The sequence below is a fragment of the Trichomonascus vanleenenianus genome (assembly GCF_965637985.1).
Source record: "Trichomonascus vanleenenianus strain CLIB 3782 genome assembly, contig: TRVA0_035S, whole genome shotgun sequence".
In the NCBI taxonomy this organism is placed as follows: domain Eukaryota; kingdom Fungi; phylum Ascomycota; class Dipodascomycetes; order Dipodascales; family Trichomonascaceae; genus Blastobotrys; species Blastobotrys vanleenenianus.
Genome location: NW_027481852.1, coordinates 104,262 through 126,820, shown reverse-complemented (window position 1 = coordinate 126,820; position 22,559 = coordinate 104,262). Strand labels below are relative to the sequence as shown.

Here is a 22,559-nt window from a genome sequence, read left to right as displayed (position 1 = left end):
AAAGCTTAATTTTGCAAATGCATGGGCCAGGCAGGAGCTATATACAGCCCCTGTTGACCTGACTAGTTTGTATTAATATATATCCGTATTCAACAGCTAACATACGCAAAGCGATGTCGGAGTTCAGAAAACGTTCACAGAAAGATAGCGACAAATTATATGGCGTGCCATATCGCCAGTCAATGCACTCCCCTAAGCATCCTGCTGCGGCCCATCCTCCTCGAGAGAAAGCCCCACCGGTTGTTGAGATGTATGGCGTGCCAGTCTACTCGCATACACTTGAACGAGCCATTAGTGAAACGCAGTCTTCTTCTAGATCATCTGATGATTTACCAATTGATTTTAACCACCTCAAACAGTCAATTGATAAGGACAACATGGTGTCGATCCCCCTTGAAGATATGACAACGGGTGAACATAAAACGGCGCAGGTTGTGTGGGAGTCTACCAGCGAAGAACGCCATATCCGCCGAATGGGTGCCGGTCAAAGATGGTATATTTTTGTTGTACTAGTCGTCACGTCCTTTCAGATGTATGTATCCATCCTCTCAAAAAGAGAAGCTGCTTTTCCTAACCAATACTATAGATACTGCTTGTCCACTGTTTGGAGTGAAGCAAACACCGACATTATGGCAAAATACAACGTATCTCATGAAGTTGCAATCCTCGGAGTGAGTCTGTTTGTCGCCGGGATTGGTGTTGGCTCAATGCTGCTATCGCCTTTATCCGAATTCTACGGGCGCAAACCCATCTTCGTGACGGCTATGGTTCTCTATTGCGCCCTGCAATTCCCTACGGTTCTTGGCCAGAATATTCAATCACTGCTTATTGGTAGAGGACTCACTGGCATCGCAGGCGGAGCGCTTATATCCACTGTCTTTGGCACTATTTCAGATCTCTTTTACGACAAGACGCTTGGAACCCCAATGAGCTTTTATACCTTACTTACGTTCCTCGGACCTCTCTGCGGCCCTGTCTTGAGTTCTTTTGTCACACATCACATCGGCTTCCAATTGGTGTTTAGAATAATGATTATCTGGACGGCAGTGTTGTTAATTCTGGTTTTATTAACCGTGCCAGAGACATATGGCCCAATTCTGTTTGTCCGGGAGATGAATGCAAAGTCCATGTCTCCTGCAAAAAAGGGATTTAAAAAGACCATGGAAACGATCCTGCGACCATTTGCTCTCCTACTTGAACCTGTCATTTTTATCCTCAGTTTTTACACGGGAGTTCTACTTGCCATTATCTATCTGACTTTCGTAGGCTTCCCAGTGGTCTTCGAAGACATATATTTCTTTAAGCCGGAATTCGAAAGTCTGACGTATCTAGGCATTGCAGTTGGAATGGCGGTAGGTACCATGACACAACCACTATGGAGCGCGGTATACAAGAAACTATTAAAGAGAGGCGGAATTGATTATCAAGCAGAATTTTGGCTGCCGCAGGTTTTTACTGGGTCTCTTTTTACGTCTGCTGGGATCTTTGTCTTTGCATGGACAAATTACAATTATATCCATTGGATCATTCCAATTGTCGGCATAGGAATGTTCGGCTTCGGGAACCTGCTGGTATTAAGTGGAGTGTTCTCCTATCTTATTGATGGGTACCGTGCCTTTTCTACTAGCGCTATGGCAGCCAACACGTTTGTCCGCTGCGCATTAGCCTCTGTCTTTCCTCTTTTTGGTAAACAGCTATTCCAAGATGTCAACATCCATTGGGCGCCCACAATATTTGCCATATTATGCGCATTTATGATTGCAATCCCTACCATTTTGATGTGTTGTGGAAAATGGCTCAGGCTTCGCTCGAAACATAGTACCGAAATGGCATTAAAGCTAAACGAGCGAATATCTTATTTTTAGCTAATTGAACTTTTCGATCATACCCAATGGTGTGTAATCATGTTGCTATCTAAATTTGGAATGCCAATCGCACCGAGTTGTGTATACATCTCAGCGGTCGAATACATTGTCTAAACCCCATATACCGTAGTAAGAGGGGATGATGGACATTCGGCAACATAATCCATGAGAAGTTTTATAACTCTTTGGTACCACAGTATTTATTAAAAAAATTTCCGTCTATTATGATGGTTTATATGGAAGGCCGAAACGCTGTTATATGCAATCGAATATTTCAGTTCTAACCTGCAGTTCCCGTTCACAGTTAGTTATGTTTATCTGCCGTTAATGAACAACATCGGTACGCATGATTACGATCTTCGCTCATAAGTTCCCATGAGATATCCCTTGGCAATTCCATGCTCAGTAATCAACTCCTTAACTTTAGCCAGGTCCGCCTTTTCCGCATCTTTATCTGTGTTCAAAGCGAACACTTCAAAGTAATACCGGTGGGGACCGTGGTCGACAATAGGCTTGGGGCCAGCATATTTGACCCGACCCATGAAAGCCTTTCCCTTTTTACCCTTATTGTCGAGCTCTCCAAGAGCATAGCTATGTTCGACCAGGTTTGTTCGAATCATATGTACAACTGGAAAAGGCATAGGTACATCCGCATCCTGCATAACCACAACCAACGACTTGGTGCCATTTGGAACATTTTCAATTTTAAGCGATGGGCACAGCTCCTCAGCATCTGCAGAGCATTTTTTTGGCATAGGCTCTCCTTCTTTGAATTCATCGGATGACACCCTAAGGGTATTTGGAAGATCAATCTTGTTCATCAGCAAATCTTCCTCTTTGGCCTTAAAAAATAGAGAGAGAACACCCCCTACAAATTTTTCCATTGACTTCGACATTTTGGAATTAGCAATATTTCAATTGTACAAAGATGAAATTTGCAAACATATCAGGCAGTCCCGTTGTCAATATTTATGTTAAGCATTGCGTCTCGCGTATTCGGTTATATATCCGACCCCCGAGAAAAAAATAAATTATCCACGGAGTTAGACTGAACCTGAACTCCGTTCGGAGATGAAGTGCACGACATCTGTACGCGAGTACATATTAAGTTTCATGTTTTTCATTTGTCAGATGCGTGTTATGGTATCCTATTGGCATTTATGGAACGAACTACGTGGTATTGATCTTAAGCAATAAGAAAGTTCTCTGGCGCCATTCCCTCACTTTAGCTTGTTCTGTCTTCCGATAATTGTACTTGGTAGGCGTAACTACACTTGTACCAGCCCTGTACTGGTAATAGTCACTATAGTACAATATTACATCGCATCAGAGATGTACGTTATCAATTAGCCATTAAAAATTTGAACAAATAAATAATTAACCAAAATTACAATGAATGAGTATTCCAACGAAAAAATTCATAATACCGGTAGGTGATGTCGTTAAGTGGATTGTTATGTCAGTTTTGTCATGCTTCGTCCTTACCGTACGTACCAGTACTCCTCCTTATCGCCCAGTCGATAAGATGCAAAGGACTCATGCTCGTCTTTCTCGAGCATGAGGCGTCTTTCGTCAAATGACATCCCGGATCGGTTGAATAGTTTACCGATAGATCGCTTGATACTTTTTACGAACCGTCGACCCATATTCTGTCTTCTGTAGCCGTAGTAACGTAAAATTACCATCATATGTATGAAGTATAGAAAGATAGAATGTAGCTGGGGATAATTGGACAGTTTATACGGAAGATGACTAGATAGCTTGCCGTTGTCAGTGTTGCTAGGGATGCTCAACCCTATCTACCAAGCGTTGCTCCCTAGCAAGTACGCACGCTCTGCCACCAGGCAGACACTGCAAAAAAAAAAAAAGACAACGTCAAGACTAGGTACAATCACATTATTCCTGAATCATAGATATACACATGGATTAGCTAAAACGCTTTGCGATACTTCTCTTTCGGAGATCCTTCACTGGACTCATCCTGAGGCTTCCAATTGCAAAGGTTCTTCAACTGTTCTATAAGCTTTTCGGTCGTCAGCGGCTTCTCTATCATACCATCAAACGCTTTCCTGTTCTTCTCGCATTCCGCAGCCGCATCAGTTACAAAATTCGTCATCAGGACAACTGGGGTATCCGTGTTCAAATTCATAGTGTTGTGAATCAATCGCGAAACGTCAGTACCGCTGGTTTTCGGGAGTCTGTATTCCAGAATGATGATGTCAAACTTAACGTCTCCAGTCGCACGGCGAATAGCCTCGGGTCCAGTGCTGACGCTCACAACCCGGCAACCTAACCTTACGAGAAGCTTCTCAGCCGAATATCGCCAAACAGGGTTTATATCACACACCAGAACATTAAGCGTTCGAAATGTGGGTTCACCCGTCATGCTCGTAGGCTTCTTTTGAGTCACTTGTTGACGTCTTCGCTGGACTTTCAAAATAGCACTGCTCCTGGAATCCTCAGTATCAGAGTTGCAGGGGCTCATCTCAAAAATATGATTTGGGGCAGGCCTAGCTTGCGACTGACGCCGGAATTGCTCTCGCAATTCTGGGCTGCTCTCCATATTGCTCAACCGCCGAAAGCTTGACGGACGTCGGTGGGGATGCAATGTCGCTCCACTCGTGGTCTCTGGTGAGCCAAAAGATTGGTGGCTGCTGGAAGAAGATGCCTTTCGCATTATTGGCATCGCAGAAGCCGGCGACTGGTCTTCATCATTACTAAACGTAGAATGCCTCTGGAATGACCTATTCGGCGACAAAGCACTTACGCTCCCATGAATTATACTAGGAGAGAGAATTGGACTCATAGCAGACTGAAAGGCGCGCGGGGACGCCTGTCCGCTGTTATTGGAGGAAGGCGAGCTATTTCTCTTCAGAGAAGCAGTGGAAATAGATAGACCCCTGGTTCTTCCCTCGCTTTTCTGCTCATTGCTCTCACTCCTTAGCCTATAAATAAGTTCCCTATTGGCACGCTCCAATTCAGGAAGGTTTTTAAACGAGAATGTGCCAAAATCATCATGCGCAGCAGGCTCGCTCAGGCGTCTTACTCTGCCATCCCTCACATGGGGGGGTATGTGAAGGGGCAAAAACTTCATCCTGTCAACCTTACCCGAGGTACCAGAAGGATTAGACAGAACATCAGTACTGTTGTTAATGGTGGTGTTAGTATTCGTGTTATCCTCGCTTTGATAGCCGGAAGCAGCACTGCTTACACTGCGTGATTGCAGCGGGGCAGCATTTTCTGGGATATGTTCTGCAGTCATTTCTTCAGGGAAGTCCTGCATAACCGCACCTCGTAGATCGAAATAGTCCGTGCTTTCGGGGTTGTCAACATCAGGAACAAAAGATGCTTTCTCACTCCGCAAGTTCTGCCAGTCAGTAATACCAGCAAAGAAAGAATGTTTTTTGATCTCATGAGCGCCTTTTTCACTTCCAATTCTCTTCGACGGATCCATGCAGAGAAGCCTATCAATCAAATTGCGGGCACAAGTAGAAATACCAAGCTCTTCCATTACTTTTGGTTCCGGCCATTGAATATTACGAGCCAGGATATTGTTAAACACCTTCTCTGGCGTATCATCGTGGAATGGCGGATATCCAAACAGCAATTCGAACAATATGCATCCAAGTGACCACCAGTCACTCATCTCGTCCTGGCCAATACCTTGAACGGTTTCCGGGGCAAGATAATCAGGCGTTCCAACGAATTTTCTCACAGAGTCATTGGGGTCGAAGAGAACCATCGGCGGTGTAACGTGGCCTTGCGCGTCTTTCTGGATATCTGAGGAAGATGCTCGTATTCTTTCAAACCCAGAGGACGAACCCGACGACAAAGCTGTACTAGAAATGATGGCATTTGTTGAAGTGCCGGGCGTACTTCCAGTCCTGTAGAGGCTGAAGTACCCTGGGACGAGGGAAATATTTGGATCGTGCAATACGTTCCCTTGGCTTGGAGCCCTTCCCACAATTTCGCCTTCTAAAATTCTTGACGGGAATTCAGTGACGGGGGTATCTACTCCTGAGCTCGTTGTAGTAGTTGCTGCAGACGTAGTCGTGCTATTTGAAGATTGGGAGTCCTTGCGAACTCTCGTATGACGACCAATGACGCCCATTCGCGAAAGACCAAAGTCAGTCAGCTTCAAGTGACCCTGATTGTCGATAAGGAGATTGTCAGGCTTAAGATCACGGTGTACAATACCCTTTTTGTGCAAGTCTTCCAAACCAACGACTACTTCGGCGATATACTTTTGCGCCCACGATTCGCTCAGGCCGCCAAGTGCCTTTATTAGCGCGGCGCAGTCTCCACCATTCAGATACTCCATTACCAAAAAGAGATAGTCTTTGCTCTGGAAGGTGAAATAAAGCTTGGCGACAAAGGGACTGTCCGCTTGCGACATGAGAATGGCTCTCTCGGCTTTGACATTCATGACTTGATTCTTGGCAATCATGTCAGCCTTCTTCAGCACCTTAATGGCAAAGTACTCTCCTGTCAATTTCTTACGTGAGAGATAGACACTGCCAAATGCTCCTTTACTGATGGGGCTGATAATTTCGTAATCACGAATGCTGGGCTGCGGAGGTTTCATCGACGGGACAGTGGATGAGAGGAGTGGAGAAACCGGTGCTCGAGAGAAATCCGATGCTGCAGACGACTGCCGCCTGTGATGTCGTTCTAATGACTGCTCAAAGGGAATAAGTAAAGGCGAAGAGAACGGCGTCGATGGAGATTGAGCCCCCATCGATTCTGACATTGGGAAACCACGTGGTTTACTAAGAGGAGAGCCGAAGAGACGAGGTGAGCCTATTGGGTTTATGGATTGGTTAAAGCTCCTTCGCGGACGGACTCGCTGTAGTGAAATATCGGTTATATGGTCTTCGGTGTTGCTATCGCTGTCGGTGGCTCCCAGCAAAGTAAAGACGCGGGGTCTCAGTGGCCTGGAGGAACTTGCAGTGTTCGCGTTTGAAGACGATGCAATTGCTGACGCAGTCGGGGGTGCTGTCAGTAGAGGCAGTGGTGGCTGCCGTTGCTGCTGGCCTTGCTGCTGCTGCTGAAGCTGTTGTGGCTGCGGTAAAGATGATGAATGATGACCAGCAAGAAGCGATTTTGGAGTGACAGTGCCGCCCGCTTGTCGATAAATGCTACTTTGCAGCCCGAAGCTGCAGCTGCTACTGGACGAACAGGAGCCTGAACGAGACCGAGACTGTACTTTTGCGGCCGAAGGGCTACTGTGAAGCTCATCTGCAATATTGAGCCGACGGAAAGACGTACCTTGGAACGCCGAAGAAGGCGAGGTCGAGAGGTTAAGGCGAGACGCAGGGCTTTGTGAATGGCCACGAAGGGCAACGCCATGAGCAATGGCCGGCGAGTTTGCAGGACTGCTCGGCAATGCATCAGTATTCAGATAGGACTGAGAGAAGATGTTTTTGGGTCTCTCAATCGTGCCAAACTCTTCATCCCCGTTGTCGTTTTCAGTTTCCATTGGGCCCATCATTTCTACGTCCCCCTCGTCTTCGTCTACAGTAGCGTCCTCCTCTTCGCCGTAATACTCTTCGTGTTGCTGGTACACCATCTTGTTGACTGCTTCTTCAATGACTTCATGCACAGCTTGCTCGACCTCCCTGCGGATACGCTCCGAATAAAGAATAGTGTTGCCCAGTCGCAGGGCAGCGTCTACTTTGCGGCGCGAATACGTTTCCGTATCAATGCATAACAAGGACAGGCCTTCGTTCTCGACCTGGGAAGAAGGCCATCCCAAGACCTGATGGATGCGAGTCTCGCTCTGTGGAGAGTGAACTTTTACCTCACCGTCTTCATCGTCAAGTTCCATTCCATCGTTGTCTACGTCCAGTTTAAGCTCCGGAGTGTGTATCTCGAGTGCCATATCGCACAACTCAATGAGCAACTCCATGAGCTTGAGCGGACTGCGGCGAGAAGGGCTCGCAATGGACGACGTCAGGACCATCCGCTTTGGGCGAGGCGATCGTGGTGGAGAGGACGATGCAGGAGCAACAGGTGCAGGAACAGGGAGGGGGAATCCGCGGTATTCAACCACGGGGGTTTGGGATGCCTGCCTATCAGGACCATTACCACCGCCCGCGCTGTTGATGCTACTGCTGGGGGGACGGTTATCGGAACTAGAAGAGGAGGCCGATCCCGGAGGGGAAGGGGGCTGATCTAGAGTGATTGCGGAGGGGGCCACCGCCGCCCCCATGAAAGGAGCGGCCGAAGTGGATCGATTGTCCAGTGCCTTTAGGAGCGAGACGATAGTACTACGCTGTTCCATAAGGCTCTCATGGGCCATTTGGAGCTCGCTCTCGGCTCGATGCTCGAGCACGCAAAAGTTGGAGTGCTGCTCGAACCACCAGGTGGGGACATGGCGCTCACAAATCCTGCACAGCTCGGTGGAAGGCGGCGGGACCGCGTCCATGTCGGTGATCATGGAGTTGGAAAGGTCCTCGAGATAGTTCACCAGGACATCTGCGCCAAAGCCGAGGTTTTCTACAAGTTCTTGGGGCAGATCAATACGCAGTGGTTTCGGCGCAGTGTGCGGTTTCAGCACCCACATTGTCTAGTTATATATCAGTTAGCCGCGAATCACCATATGCGAGCATTGCAAGAATAATGCACGCCTAGGTAGAGAGACTAGAAGGGAATATACTTACATGGCTTGGTTTACCGCTCCTGCCGTGGATCACGATCCCTTGACCCTCCAAGTCGATCGTGCTTTCAGAGTCGTCTTCGGGCAGTGAAAAGCCCGATCCAATTGAATTCACCTCGTAATCATCCTCGTCCGTATCACCCCCCTCATCATCATCATCGTCGTCGTCGTCGCCAAGGTCCTCGTAAAGATGGTCGGGGTTGCTCATATTGCGCATATGGAACCCCCGCTTAGCACCGCTACGCCCGCCAAACCCAACCAGATCCTTTTCTGGAGGCAACGACGTGGATAGCGCCTGGAGTTCGTCGTCCAGCGTATCCGAGTTCTTGCGAGGCCCTCCCGCTTTCACCGTAAAGTGCACGCGGAAGCTCGAGTCGTCCTTGACCATGACCTTGGTCGCCTGGACAAACACCTGGCGGTCGTCGAGATCACCGACGATAACGCGAGAGATGGGCCTTCGCATCAGCTTTCTAATTGGAATCCTGCACCCATTCATTAGTACTATTCAAGCATACCGCTTATCACACTTACCCGACTATGTCCTCCCAGCTCTTGCTCAGGTACTGGACGTTCCCGCCGAGGCTCAGCTCCATGACAATATTGACATTATGGATCGAGGCGGTCTGCAGGTCGTCGCTTTCGCGTTCGAGCCTCCGGCTCTTAACTGCGGCCTGGCGCTTCGACATCTCGCCGCCGTCCATAGACTCCATAGTATGGAGACCCAGCTAAAACAAGAGTCTAAGCGGCTCCGTCTTCACAAAATACGTGTAAAAGCCGGGCGGCCCTCAGTGTAAATAGCCAGCCTGAGGTGTAGTTTGGCCAATGAGTAGGGTGGGTGCTCTCGGCTTATCGGCGCAGAAGGGTATCTTTAGAGAACAAGAGGATGTCTCCCCGCCAAGGAATAAGGGCAAGGATGAGACGCAAAATGGGACGCGGAGAACACTCAACTTATCAGAGAGCGATAGCGACAGCTCCAAAATAGCCCCAGCTGATGTGTGGAGCTCGAATAGATACACAGAGCAAGTATATATCGACGCGTTACGTGAGAAAGGGCACCCTCTTTTCCGCCTCCGCTGCTGTGTCTTGGTTCTCGCTCTCCACAGAGATCACCGCCGTGCCGCGATCGAGGGTCAAACGTCCCGATCAAACCATTCCCACATGACCGTGCAAATCACCTTATCCCCAGGCGAGAAAAAGCTTAACGACCCGCCGTGATAGGCATTAATTATTGTCCTATGAGCATAGTAACTGTCCGTAGTAGCATATTTTTCGATCATCATTGTCACAGGCTGGTCTCGTATCCGTTCGCACGACTGGGCGTAGTAGTCATTGGGGGGACCAATCCCCCCAACCCCCCCTCGGGATCCGCTAAGCGGAGATATTGAACCAGGGTTTGGGGGCAGAGCCCCCAACTACGGGAGCTCGAGGGCTGGCCCTCGAATACTTGGTCTAATTGGGGGGACCAGTCCCCCCCTGAAGCTTCGCTCCGCGGAGGGCTTGAGGAATGATAATGCTGAGAATGTTTATATATGTGTAACATTTACAAGTAGCCGTTGGCAGAGAGCCACTGCTTGACGTTCTCCCGGTCTCGCTGGAGCCAGGAGATTCGCGACTGGATTCGGTCCGTGGAGATGCCAATGGCCTTGTCGTATCCTCGAGTGTCCTTGGACGCGAAGAACTTGGTGAACGTGTCGAGCTGAGCCTGCGTGTTGAACCCACCAGAGGAGATGAGAATGATGGAGCTCAGCATGCCCAGAGATGGCGGGTAGGAGGCCAGAATGTCGTCCCATCGCTCAGAGAACCACTCCCACAGAATCTCAACGCCCTCTGGGTCAACAGCGCAACCCTGGAGCACGTAGAAGATGTCCTGCGATCGGACGGTGCCGTCGAGCGCGTACTTGAGAGCCTTCTTCTTGAGCTCTACGTTCTTGTTTCGGGCCAAAGACTGAATGGCAGCAAGGCCCTCGGCAGAAGCCTTTGGAGACTTGTAGATAGCAACAAGCTTCTCGAAAGTCTCCTCATTAGCAGACTCACCAGCTCGACCAAACACAGCGCCTCGAAGGTTAGGGTCAATGGCCTTGGAGTCGCCACCAATGTACTTGGCGAACAACTCGTCGGCGACCTTGACGAACTCTGGGTCCTCGGTCTTGACGGCAGAGCTGAACACACGGGCCTTGAGCTGCTTCTGCAGAAGTGGCTCCTCGCTGGCAAAAGTGTAGCCCAGCTGCTTGGCCATAGGAACGGCAAGACTTCGCTCGAACTTCTTGAGCGCTTCCTTAACCTCCTCAGACTCGAACTTCCACGTGGATCGAATGACACCAAGGCGGCTGAGCATCTCGCTCCACACATTCGACTCCTTCTCAGACTTCCACTGCGAAATGAGCGTCAGCAGGTCGCTGGTCTTCTGGTATCCGCTAGTGCTGAGCGCAGCAGAGTCAGCCACGAGACCCACTCGATCCTCGACAGAGAGCTTGCCCTCAACACCGGCTGCCGACAGCTTCTTGACCCGCTCAGTTGGGTAGAGCACTCGGTAGATGCCGGACTGTTCGGCATTGAGCTTGTAGAAGTCGTCCTCTGCAACCTTGAGCTCCATCTCCCGCTCGGTCATCACAATGTCCTCAACACCCTTGGAAGTCTTGAGGCCGAGAGTCAATGGGTACAGAGTAGTGTCCTCCTCTGGCTTAACGTCACCAGTGGTGAGGAACCGGTTCTGCTTGACGGTGATGTTGTGAGCATCCTTCTCAGTAACGGAAACGACTGGATAGCCAACCTTCCGGGTCCACACGTCCATAACGCTGACAACATCCTTGCCAGAGACCTCGCTAAGTGCGTTCCACAGATCTTCGGTCTTAGTGTTGCCGTAGGCGTGTCGCTTGAGATAGAGGGAGATACCCTTGATGAACGTCTCCTCGCCCAAGTACTTGGACACCATCTTGACGATCGAAGAACCCTTGGAGTACGAAATGGCGTCAAAGATCTGATTGATCTCGTCAGCTCGCTGCACTGGAACCTGGACAGGGTGCGAGGATCGCAGGCCATCCAGAGCCAGAGAGGACTGCAGGTTGTCGCCAACGTAAGTCTCCCACACCTTCCAGTCTGGGTAGAACGCATTGCATGAGTACCAGGACATCCAGGTGGCGAAACCTTCGTTGAGCCACAGGCCGTCCCACCACTCCATGGTCACCAAGTTACCGAACCACTGGTGGGCCAGTTCGTGCTGGACGACTTCAGCAACTCGCTGCTTAGTAGAGGCACCGTCGCTCTGCTCGTCAAACAGCAGATCAACGACTCGGTAGGTCACCAGACCCCAGTTCTCCATGGCACCGGCAGAGAAGTCGTGGATACCAACCATATCCATCTTTGGCAATGGATATGGCACGTCAAACTTCTTCTCAAAGAATTCAAGAGTTCGAGCACCCAATTCGGCCGAAAACTTGCATCGCTCCTCCATACCTGGAGTGGCGTAGACTCGCACGGGAACACGGAAGTAGTTGGACTCGACGTAGCTCAATTCACCGACAATGAACGCAACCAGGTAGGTAGACATAACAGGGCTTCGGTTGAAGCTGGTCGCCTTCTTGCCACTCTCAAGAATCTTCTCCTCCTTAACGTCCATGTTCGACAAAGCGGTCAGCTCCTTTGGAGCCACCAAAGTGATGTCGAAGGTCGCCTTAAGGCTCGGCTCATCGAAGCAGGGGAAGGCTCGTCGGCAATCGGTCGGTTCCATCTGGGTAGTAGCGACAACTCGCTCCTTACCGTTCTCGTCCTTGTGGACAGATCGGTAGAAGCCGCAGAGCTTGTCATTGAGCTCGCCAGTAAAGTCAATATCCAGGGTAACCTTGGATCCCTCAGCAAAGTCCTGATTGAAGTGGAAGGTCGCGGATTGGGCATCCTTGTCATAGGTGATCTCCTTTGGTTCCTGGCCCGCAACGCTAGCCGAGTGGATCTTGAGATCAAGCACGTTCACGGAGATGGACTTGGACTCCTGCTTGACATCGAGGTCGATTCCGACCGAGCCCTTGAAGGTGTACTTCTCGAGGTCGGGCTCAAGCGTAACCTTGTAGTTAGTGGGGCGCACATTCTGGGGTAGAATCTGCCGGTCAGTTGGCTTGGTTCCACACATATCGTCTCTCAATTGTCGCGAAAAACAAGAACAATTTCTAGCACTGAAAGCACTCCTAGGGATTACTGGCGGTGTCTGTCGAAACAATCCAGAAATCCGCTGCAGTGGTCTGAAGGAGCGGATCATCAAAGGAGGGATGGAGCTTTTTTATAGTCAAATTCCAGCGTTGTCCGATGGGGCCCCCTCCCTCTAAAACTTTCCAGCCCTTGCTGTGGTGCCGTTCCCGGCACCCCGCGATTGCACCAAAACACGCCGCTATTTAGCAACCCTCGAGCGCCGTGTATATGCCGGTTTGGTGAGATAGAGGCATTGTTAGATGTCGCCCACCGTTTGCCGTGGGGTTATGCAAGCTCTTTCGGCAATTCGAGGCATTATCTCATGTAATAATGGACTCATTCATCAATCATCGTATAGTCCGTGCGGCTCGAGCGCCGTACCCCCATCAAATTTCACAGCTTGGCAGAAGTTTTTAGAAGCTTTTTTCATCTGCATAGCTCAATTGATTGGCCTCTAGTCTTTTTTATCTTTTAATTCGGAATTATGTTGAAGATGCACTGGTTGAGAGCTTGTTCTTACCTTTCCTTAGATTACGTTATTCGCGTTCTTGTTGCCTAGGAGACGGGGTATATGGTTATTAACTGCGACACCTTTGAAATTTCACTAAGGCAAAGCGCGGCTAGTTTATTGCGCTATAATGGTTCTACAACTTATAGCAATTGATTTTTTTTTGAACGGAGCCACCAATTTTACAAGTAGAAGTACCTATGGTATATACATTGTTATACCAACGTTTTGGCCGATACATGTATTACTTGGTAATTCTACCCCTACCCTGATTCATAATGTGTCGTATTTCTACCGAGAGTTGATAAAGCTGTATCGATTTTTCGACTTGTCTAGTTGAAATTGTGAGAAGAAATGGCAAATGCATTAATCATCCTATACCGGTGGTGGTTGCAATGTGCGTCCCCTCCACTTCATTATAATAGGTACTGTCATACCGCTCTGGGTGAGCAATTGATATATAGAAGCGATACGCACTGTATTATTGTGTCAGTTGCTACTGGTTCGAGATGAATGTAATTCAATGTTTGCTTAGGACTGCTGTACCGAACTCTCTTGAGAATTGAGTTTTAGACACAACACAGAAACCAGTTAGCTTTACAGCATACCAATTGCTGTCCGTTCGTTGTGTAACTCAGGAAATACCGACCTCTTCAATTTTTTAATGCTGTTCAACATCACAGACATACAGTGCCAGGATATTCAATTTTTTTTCGCCATTCTGCAAGGAATAATCGCGCAAGATTATAATATACAATTGTATTAGTTTATATTTGTAAAAGTGGTATATAATCAGCCATTGCAGCCATAACATTACAGAATTGAGGAGGTTCAACCGGTTCGCTCAATAAGATGAAGCCCGGATTGTGTCTCAACGACCCCCGAAACCTCACCGACCTTCAATGCAAAGGCCGCGTCCTCAAACTCTTTCTGCATCTCGCCCTTGCCAAAGTAACCCAGATCGCCACTTCTTCGTGCACTCGAACAATCGCTCTCACTCACTGCCAGCTCGGCAAGACTCGACTGGCCGCTTCGAATTCGCGCCTCGTGGGCAAGTATAATTGACATTGCTTCATCCTTGGTTCGAGTGATATGCGCTTCCTTCCACGAAGATGGGCGCCTGCTGTCTTTGTGCTTGATGAGAAGATGGCTAGCCCGGATCTTGCCAGCCTGATCTGCCCCGCCGGCCGCTTGTTCATTGCTCACGGTCTTCTCGCTGTAATGTTTGGCGATATGCTTCTTCAGCTTATCTGGATCGCTGCCCGCTGGTGGTTCCCAAGAGGAAGTCTGCGATTCCGCATGGTAGTAGTAGGGCAGCTGACGAGTTCGTGAATGCTTCACTTCCCAGCCTTCCACCAAGCCGGTTACCTCGTTAATCTTTGGAGTATCAGTGGAGTCAGACTATTAAGTGTTAGCCAAGTAGCACATGGTTCCCCAGCAAGAGTTACATACCATTGTTCTTTTGCTCGAAAACTTCTTTAATAAACACCTTTTTCAATTTGTGGCTGCGATCGATATGATGTCAATGTACGGGGCTGACGATAAACAAATGGAGGCGGCGCACTAACTGCAGGTTGGGGAGAAAGGCCGGTTTCCCGGTCGTATAATTCATCGGAGTTTAACAAATCGATCGATCGATCTATATGTATGAGACCTTGTACTCAGGTACCGTGAATGAGAATTCACATTTGTACTCATCCTTAACATTGATTGCAAGGAGGGAAAGATCGCTTATCTACGCATAATGAATTGGCGACCTATCTATCAATGGCTGCGTGTGTGGTATCAGCCGTATGAGACTACAATGCAATATTGTTCAGCTACTGGTACAAGGCAATTTATTCAATTGGGCGTCTGAATTCTAGCTAATACTGGTTTTCCGTTTGATATTACTGCATTGCCATATTTCTAACATTCCACATATAGCTAGTCACTCGCTACAAGCCACTACATTATACGCTGAATCGAAGTCGCCAGTATCGTAGTTACGCATATAGATTAATTTCGACGTATAATTCAGTACTACACGTACCATTGGAGATTGGTGGGTCTGCGGCTGGTACTTTACCCCTGGCGCGAACGATACAAGATAAGACACGCGCCCTCATAGAAGATGGTTGAGGACGCTGATGGGTTGAATTCTTACATTAAAGTAGCAGTGAGGGTGAGACCTTCTCACATCGATGGTGAGTTTGGCTTATTTAATTATCGGCATAACATTACTTACTCGGACAGATGAATCGATTGTTTTGGTGCATGGGGATCAGATTGAGGTCATCAACGAAAGGGCATCTGCTAAGGCATTCCGGTATGACAAGTGCTATGATACCAGCACTCAGCAGGGACAGATATTTGAACAATTGGGGCATCCTTTGCTAGACCATGCATTCAAAGGATTTAATAATACTCTCTTCGCCTATGGACAGACTGGGTCGGGAAAGAGCCACACGATTATGGGTTCTGCTAAGGACGAAGGAATACTACCAAGGACTGCAAAGGAGCTATTTAGGAGAATTGAGCAGGAGAAAGGGAATGGCGTTCGCTATCGAGTGGAAATATCTTACTTGGAGATTTACAATGAGAAGGCTCGCGATTTGCTTAATCCGAAGAACAAAACCGCCTTGAAAGTACGAGAACATCCCTCGCTGGGACCGTATGCAGCAGATTTGACTAAGCATATTGTGGGGTCATATCCTGAAGTTCAATTGCTTATTAAGGAAGGAAATAAGACTAGGACTGTTGCAGCGACGAACATGAACGCCTCCTCCTCTAGATCGCACGCTGTTTTCACAATATTACTGACCCAAAGCAAAGAAGAGATGTCCTTAACTACGGAAAAGGCTTCGAGGATATCAATAATTGACCTCGCAGGGTCCGAGAGAGCCGCCATATCTGGGACTTCTGGGATGAGACTGAAAGAAGGATCCGAAATTAACAAGTCGCTGACTACCCTGGGACGTGTTATCTCCAGCTTGGCGCGTCCGAAGAAGAAAGAGGTTGTTGCATATAGGGATTCTACCCTTACTTGGCTACTCAAAGATTCTCTGGGCGGCAACTCCATGACAACCGTTGTTGCGACAGTCTCGCCGAGCCGCAAGAACGCTGACCAAACACTCTCAACGCTTCGCTTCGCAGATAGTGCCAAGAGAATTAAGAATAAGGCGATTGTCAACGAGGATCCAAACGCAAAGATCATTCGAGAGTTAAAAGAAGAGCTGGATATGCTACGCCAGAAACTGAGGAAGAGCCAAGATACTGACGAAAACTCGTCCGAAAGTGTTGACGCTGATCTGCGGGACAGGTTAATGGAGTCTGAGCGGCTATTGGCTGAAGCAAATCAGACCTGGGAAGATCGATTAAAGCTAACCCAAGAAATGCAAAAAGAGCGCGAAAAGGAGTTGGAAGACCTTGGTATTAGCCTCGAGAATGATATGGTTGGGCTGCACACTCCGAGGAGGGTGCCACATCTGGTCAACTTGAGCGATGACCCTCTACTGACAGAGTGCTTGGTTTACAATATCAAGTCAGGCGATACAATTGTTGGCGGGGGTCCGAATGCATGTATTCGACTGGAAGGTGCACGAATTCTCGATGAACATTGCATTTTTAGGCGAATGGATAAAACTGTGACGATTGCGCCTCTCAATCGCGTTGCATCGGTGGTGATTAACGGGCTGGAAATAGTTGATGAGGTCGAGATGCATTCTGGTTACAGAATAGAGCTTGGTGATTCGCATATCTTTCGTTTTAACAACCCCTTAGAGAATAGACGTGGTCACTCTAGGTCGTCCAGCTTTCATACGCCCACCAACCGAAGATCGCTTCAAGATGCACCACTCTTTTTATCCTCTGCATTATACGATTTTGCGAATAGCGACCCATTTGGCCCTAGTTCTCCATCCTCTTTAGCAGGTTCACTACTTTTTTCTTCACCGAGCCGAATCAAAAAGAATCGCCGATTGTCGCTGGTTTCACTACCGGAGGAGCTCCATCAAGGATTTCTAAAAGAGCGCAAACAAACCGCGGCAAAGTGGTTCAGAGTCTGGAAGAACAGTCGATTAGTGCAACAAGTGCATACGTTATGTCGATGTATCGAAGCTTTGAAGAATGCACAGCGATTAGTTGACGAGCTCGATATAGATTTTTACTTTCAGCCCATCATTTTGGATCAACTGGGGCTAGAGTTCCCACGCGACAAGCGACTGTTGGAGGACGAGGTGGCTGCAGGATGCTACGAGCATATTTGTGTTCGCGTTATTGACTCCAAGAACAACACCATTCAAATTTTGACGCGGGGCCAATTCGAGGATAGACTGGATCATCTCGAACGAAATGTCCGCTTGTCAAACCCCGTTTCTGCTAGCGAAGCTAGAGCCGTCTTTGAGACGAATAGTGCATCATATATTGGGTTTGCCGAAATACCAATGGCGGTTTTTGATTGTGTGCACAAGACTCTAAAGGTAGAGTTAATTTCGCCATACACTTACACTGCTTCAGGGGCTATTCTACTTTCCGTTGGTTCAATGGCCGTTGAGGATATCAAAGCTGTAGGTGTACAAGATGAGATGTATTCCCTTTATGTATCGATTCTCCTACATCGGTCTACCCGCGGACAGCAGCCAGAAGTACGCCATTTAGGGTTCTTTCCCCTGGCAAACATACAAAGAATGCCCATTTTGAACTACAGTAATGAATGGAAGCTGCGCATCAATGTGTTTGGCACTATTAACGAGCTATTTGTGCAGAAATTACTTAGCTGGGATGAGATGCAAGAGCCTGGCCAACCAGGGCAGGCGGACGCTACAGAATCAACTGATTGTTTGATAACTACCAAAGTCCTCGAGCTGAATGAACAGGGAGCTTATGTAGCTACGGCAGTTGTCCTGGCCGATGATGGCGGCCAGGTAGTGAACCTCCATCAGGGATTGCAGCGCAAGCTGGAAATCACATTCTCGAGCCCAGAGGACATTTTTGACCAGCAATCACTTGCACCGGGCACAGATCGCCAACCGACTGTTAGCATCGGGGGAGTTCGCCTTCTCGGTCCGGAGGGGATTATCTCGAAAGACGATGGTATGTCGACAACCATCGATTTGGCCATCTCTCATCGAACTACAGTAATCCGAGCAACTGATACAGGACATTATACGGCATCCATTACATGTGCATGGGATAGCAGTATCTTAAACTCTCCTTATCTCGATAAGTTAACCCCGGCGAAGTCCCATGTTAAAGCAACCATTACTGTTCAATTACCGACAATTGGCTCATTAGACCCCATTGTATTCCAATTCGAGATACATTTCACAGTCAAATCACGACGCTATTTCATCCCGAGGCTCTTTACCCTGATTGGCTACGTCAAAGCCGCTAAGCAGGCATACAACCTCTTCAATTTGACGCGTCGTTCGGTAGCCCCTCGGACTGCAAAGGATTTCCGCGTTCTTGGGCTCCTTGACGCAATGCCTTCCAAAGTTACTGGTCGGTGGGTCCCCCGCGGAGTTTCTTTATTGCGTGAGTTCTACTGCCACAAAGAGAGGGCGAAGGTACATGACCAAGTGCAAATCCATCGCGTCCTCTCTGAGACACGACCCGTTTCCACGGTATTGGAACCGTCTATCCCGTTACAGAGTTTTGAAACCACTGGGTCAGTGATTCGACTATGGCGATTGGAGACTTTTAGCCCTGATAACCGTCTTCGGATGTGGGATTATCGGTACATCCTATCTCGAGAGGCCCAGGAGCAGAGTAGCGATTGTGGGTTTGTGGTAGTTGCCCAGGGTGTGGTGCCAGAAACCAGGGTACCACCATCCCCTGCGATCAACGCTGTCGTTTCCCTACAGCACAGCGAGCTGGAGTGCGTTAAATGCACAGTTAAAGTAGCTGTGCCAATTATGGAAATCACTTCAAGCTCGCCAGTGCTCTTTTTGGCACTTGACATGCGCAGCTGGATTGTGGAAAAGGAAAGCGCCAGTGATCCGCTAACGGTGAGAATGCGATACCAAGACCTACAGGTGATTGACATCACTTTTCTTACGCCGCTGCATCATTCAGCGTTTCAATTGGCATACGATAAGCGGTATTTACGTTTTGTAGCGCCGCCGATGTAACGGTTTTTTGTGAGATCCAACGCAGCGGTACGTTTCATAATTGCATACGTCAACGGGCATGTCATCGGTTCCAAATTGGGTGGCTGTATGCTGAATCGAGCAATCGCTTTAAAACTAGGGTACCTCTCTATACGGGGCGAACAGCCACGCTAATGGGTACTGAGGTTATTCTGGGGATATTCGTTTTTTATCGGCTAAAAGAAAAAAAGAGTTGCTCGGTAATTCACTTGCCTCTACTTAGCGGAACCCCCATGCGATCATCCTAAGTAAGGGGGCTGTCCTTACGATGCCAATCCTTGTCCAATTAAGGAATAGAGTTCGAATGCCGTTGGTGGCCGTTTTTTGTTGTCTACCAAATTAAGGGGTAACCTGTAAAGAAACATAATACAAAGGTATTCCAATACGAACAAGAGCTACTATTGCGGATTTTTCTTTCCTCTCTATTTGTTTGATATCTATTCATGGGCTTAAACTGGGCGATTATGCCATGCGGCAGCCGCACGCACAGACCATTGTGGTTTGCATCCGGTATTAAATACCTCCTATATTGGCCAATGCATGATACGACGCCCTTTTGGCGCCCAAAAGCAAGTTCAGCTTAACGGTCAATGGTATTTTCAGCTTCCAGCTGGAGCTGGAGGTTTCTTTTTCGCAATTGAATACCTGCGTTTATGCTGATAATTCTCATCTCTGCCTCTTACTACTATATAAAATCTAGCTTAGTCGCTCATTTGTCGAACTGCCTTTTCTCACAGGGCATGCCAACAGCTAGATAACAATACTAACCTTATTTATACCATGACTATGACGCTCCGATTCGACAAGGATACCCTACAACAGCTGAATCGAGTCCACCGATCGTATAAAGCCTTTGTGGCATATGGACCATACCTTAAGGCAGAGGACCTCCACTACGCCTATGGGCTGTTCTTACAGAGCTCTTTTGGCGATTACATGACCCACAATTCCTCAGAGTGTGTGCGAATAAAATGCCTCAACTTGCGCCTGCTCTCCCCGGAGCCGTTTTTCAGGGACTGGATGGACCTAGCAGGAGTGGACGCTGAAATCGCCAGCGAAGAGTTCAATGAGTTTATGAGCCATGTGGCCATGGAATTCTCCAAGCACCACAAGCTGCGTTAAGCTGCATATGCAGCATGAACGAACCCCTGTGCATTATATTTCCCGCTTTATTTATTTTTGGTGAACTTTCGCTAAACGTGGTTCGACACGCACTTCTATATTCACGATACACTTTGTTGGACAGCAAGTGTCCTTCTTTCTGTCTTGGTTGTTAGCGGTGTCAACCTTTCTTGCATGTTGGACGGGGTTCATTATGTATTTTTTAGTCAGGCTGATCTGCCCACGCATGCTTGGTTTGTTTTTAATATAATTAGAATGCTCGCAGATGTAGTCGCTATTTATTTATTATTACCCAAATAAGGAGAATGTTAAGCGTATGAAATAATTCTTGCTCTCTGCGTTCAGGTACTGCAATTGTGCTCAAAGTACCGTAATCGTATTAACCGTGCACCACGCATACGAGGGAAGGTATACGAGATGCCTGGTATTCTTTACAGGAATAGTAAATCAATCAATATATGAAAGGAAAGTACTCTGCGGTACAGGTAAAAACGCGATACGCTTGAAGTCAGCTTGCCTCCGCAGTGATAACGCGATATTTGGGGCGTGTGTGCCGCTTGAACCACAGACGGATCATTCCGACCATTTTTTAAGGTCATGCTCCAGGAATTATATTATGCTTGGCGCTAAGGCTTAGAAAATCGCTTTTTTTTTCTCTGCATAATCATGCTCTTCTGTGATCGTCTGAGAACTGCTTAGCTCCTGCTCTTCGACGCCCTAGTTTGCAGTACCGTATCCTTTCTTCTCAGGTCAGAAGACCACTCGCCCGAATATATTAGTACCAGTATCAGAAACGGCAATATAATAGTCCTACTAGTTATAATATCTGGCCATTTACCAAAATATTGCACCACAATCGGGGATTTAAAAACTACCTGTAATACGATACCGGTAGGTACTCGTAGATCATCTGGGATTGGCAAGAACGCCGATGACGATCGTGGTAATTGGGCCAATTAAGCTAACCCCTTTGAATTGTCAACCCCGAGGAGAAATAATACTACAGTATCAGGTCTAATATACACAGACTATATTATTTGGAAATACAGCAGCTTTCAAGTGAAAATCGGTATTATTAAACCCATTTAGACCCGGTTACGCAGCGATATATTGCGTGCGCGAGCTGAGCGGTGAAAGTTTGACGACGCGTCGCACTACGCGTCTCATTTATTTCAATTTACAAGTTCTCAAGTGACAGGTTGAAATGCCCTCAGAAGATAATACCGCCGTCACGCTTGTTCTGCCCCAGAATTTTTCTGGGAAGGCGGTAGCTGCCTCGTCGTTCATGACGTTTAAGCACCCCAGGACTGGCGAACCCTGCCTGTTCCTATGCGATGGGGAGACGACATACGAGCTTACTGCAGTCGGCTCGTCTTCACTTCTAGACTCACGACCCCACGTCAAGGCGTCGATGGACGCCCGGTCACTCCTCTTTGCCAAGACGAACCACATTATTTCGGATGCGCTGATTTTCACAGTTACTCCTTTCAATCCAATATTCCTTATTCTGCCCACCCTGTACGGCAATCGCAGACAGTACATGACGGCGGACGATCTGGGCGATATTCTAGAATCCAGAATGGCTAAGGATACGATGCCGATACCCCAGCAAGTCATTTCAAACGCCCTGGCGAAATCGGGCGCGGACTACTGCGACATGATGAACGGAGACATGTACAAGCTGAACGAGGACAAACTTGTTGCAAAGCTGGATCAGCTGGCATTGGTAATCGAGCAGAATCTGCCCAAAAGTATTGAACTCAATTATATCTCTGATATGCTGGCCAGCCGCAATGCCGTGGCCGAAGAGATCAAACAACTGGCGCGGAAGAAGGCCGCCATGGACCTCGTGTGCTCCTATCTTGACCAGGAGATTGCAGAGACATGGATCAGCAAGCACGACTTCAGCTCCTTGGTCGCGGCAATTGCGCAGATTGAAAAAGAAAAGGAGCAGGCTCGAATAGAGCAGATGAGCCTGCAACCGACGGGCGCCAAGCGATCCTCTTCGGCGATCGAGACGAAAAAGAAGGGCGCAAAGGCCGCCAAAAAAGCCAATACTACTGGCAATTCCAAGATTACCAGTTTCTTCAGTTGATACA

The 22,559-nt window shown here is 48.1% G+C and overlaps 7 protein-coding genes across 7 annotated transcripts; 4 read left to right on the top strand and 3 right to left on the bottom strand.

The window, feature by feature from the left end:
• Positions 1-113: 113 nt before the first annotated feature.
• YHK8 (MFS transporter) lies at positions 114-1,865 on the top strand (the record flags this gene model as incomplete). Its single annotated transcript, XM_076686293.1, has 2 exons — positions 114-532; positions 587-1,865. 2 exons carry the CDS (start codon positions 114-116, stop codon positions 1,863-1,865), a joined length of 1,698 nt encoding a protein of 565 aa, XP_076539501.1.
• A 1,930-nt stretch (positions 1,866-3,795) lies between these two features.
• On the bottom strand, positions 3,796-9,233 carry RIM15 (protein kinase RIM15; the record flags this gene model as incomplete). The annotated part of the gene is made up of 3 exons (XM_076686292.1): positions 3,796-8,433; positions 8,528-9,005; positions 9,055-9,233. The coding sequence occupies 3 exons, from the start codon at positions 9,231-9,233 to the stop codon at positions 3,796-3,798; spliced, it is 5,295 nt and encodes a 1,764-aa protein (XP_076539500.1).
• Positions 9,234-10,063: 830 nt separating this feature from the next.
• Positions 10,064-12,646, bottom strand: AAP1 (M1 family metallopeptidase; the record flags this gene model as incomplete). The annotated part of the gene is made up of 1 exon (XM_076686291.1): positions 10,064-12,646. One exon carries the CDS (start codon positions 12,644-12,646, stop codon positions 10,064-10,066), a length of 2,583 nt encoding a protein of 860 aa, XP_076539499.1.
• Positions 12,647-14,041: 1,395 nt separating this feature from the next.
• On the bottom strand, positions 14,042-14,665 carry ESS1 (peptidylprolyl isomerase ESS1; the record flags this gene model as incomplete). The annotated part of the gene is made up of 2 exons (XM_076686290.1): positions 14,042-14,611; positions 14,663-14,665. The coding sequence occupies 2 exons, from the start codon at positions 14,663-14,665 to the stop codon at positions 14,042-14,044; spliced, it is 573 nt and encodes a 190-aa protein (XP_076539498.1).
• A 658-nt stretch (positions 14,666-15,323) lies between these two features.
• Positions 15,324-19,320, top strand: TRVA0_035S01134 (uncharacterized protein; the record flags this gene model as incomplete). Its single annotated transcript, XM_076686289.1, has 2 exons — positions 15,324-15,396; positions 15,446-19,320. 2 exons carry the CDS (start codon positions 15,324-15,326, stop codon positions 19,318-19,320), a joined length of 3,948 nt encoding a protein of 1,315 aa, XP_076539497.1.
• A 798-nt stretch (positions 19,321-20,118) lies between these two features.
• TRVA0_035S01112 (uncharacterized protein) lies at positions 20,119-20,460 on the top strand (the record flags this gene model as incomplete). Its single annotated transcript, XM_076686288.1, has 1 exon — positions 20,119-20,460. One exon carries the CDS (start codon positions 20,119-20,121, stop codon positions 20,458-20,460), a length of 342 nt encoding a protein of 113 aa, XP_076539496.1.
• A 1,204-nt stretch (positions 20,461-21,664) lies between these two features.
• On the top strand, positions 21,665-22,555 carry TRVA0_035S01090 (uncharacterized protein; the record flags this gene model as incomplete). The annotated part of the gene is made up of 1 exon (XM_076686287.1): positions 21,665-22,555. One exon carries the CDS (start codon positions 21,665-21,667, stop codon positions 22,553-22,555), a length of 891 nt encoding a protein of 296 aa, XP_076539495.1.
• Between the last annotated feature and the right edge of the window lie 4 nt (positions 22,556-22,559).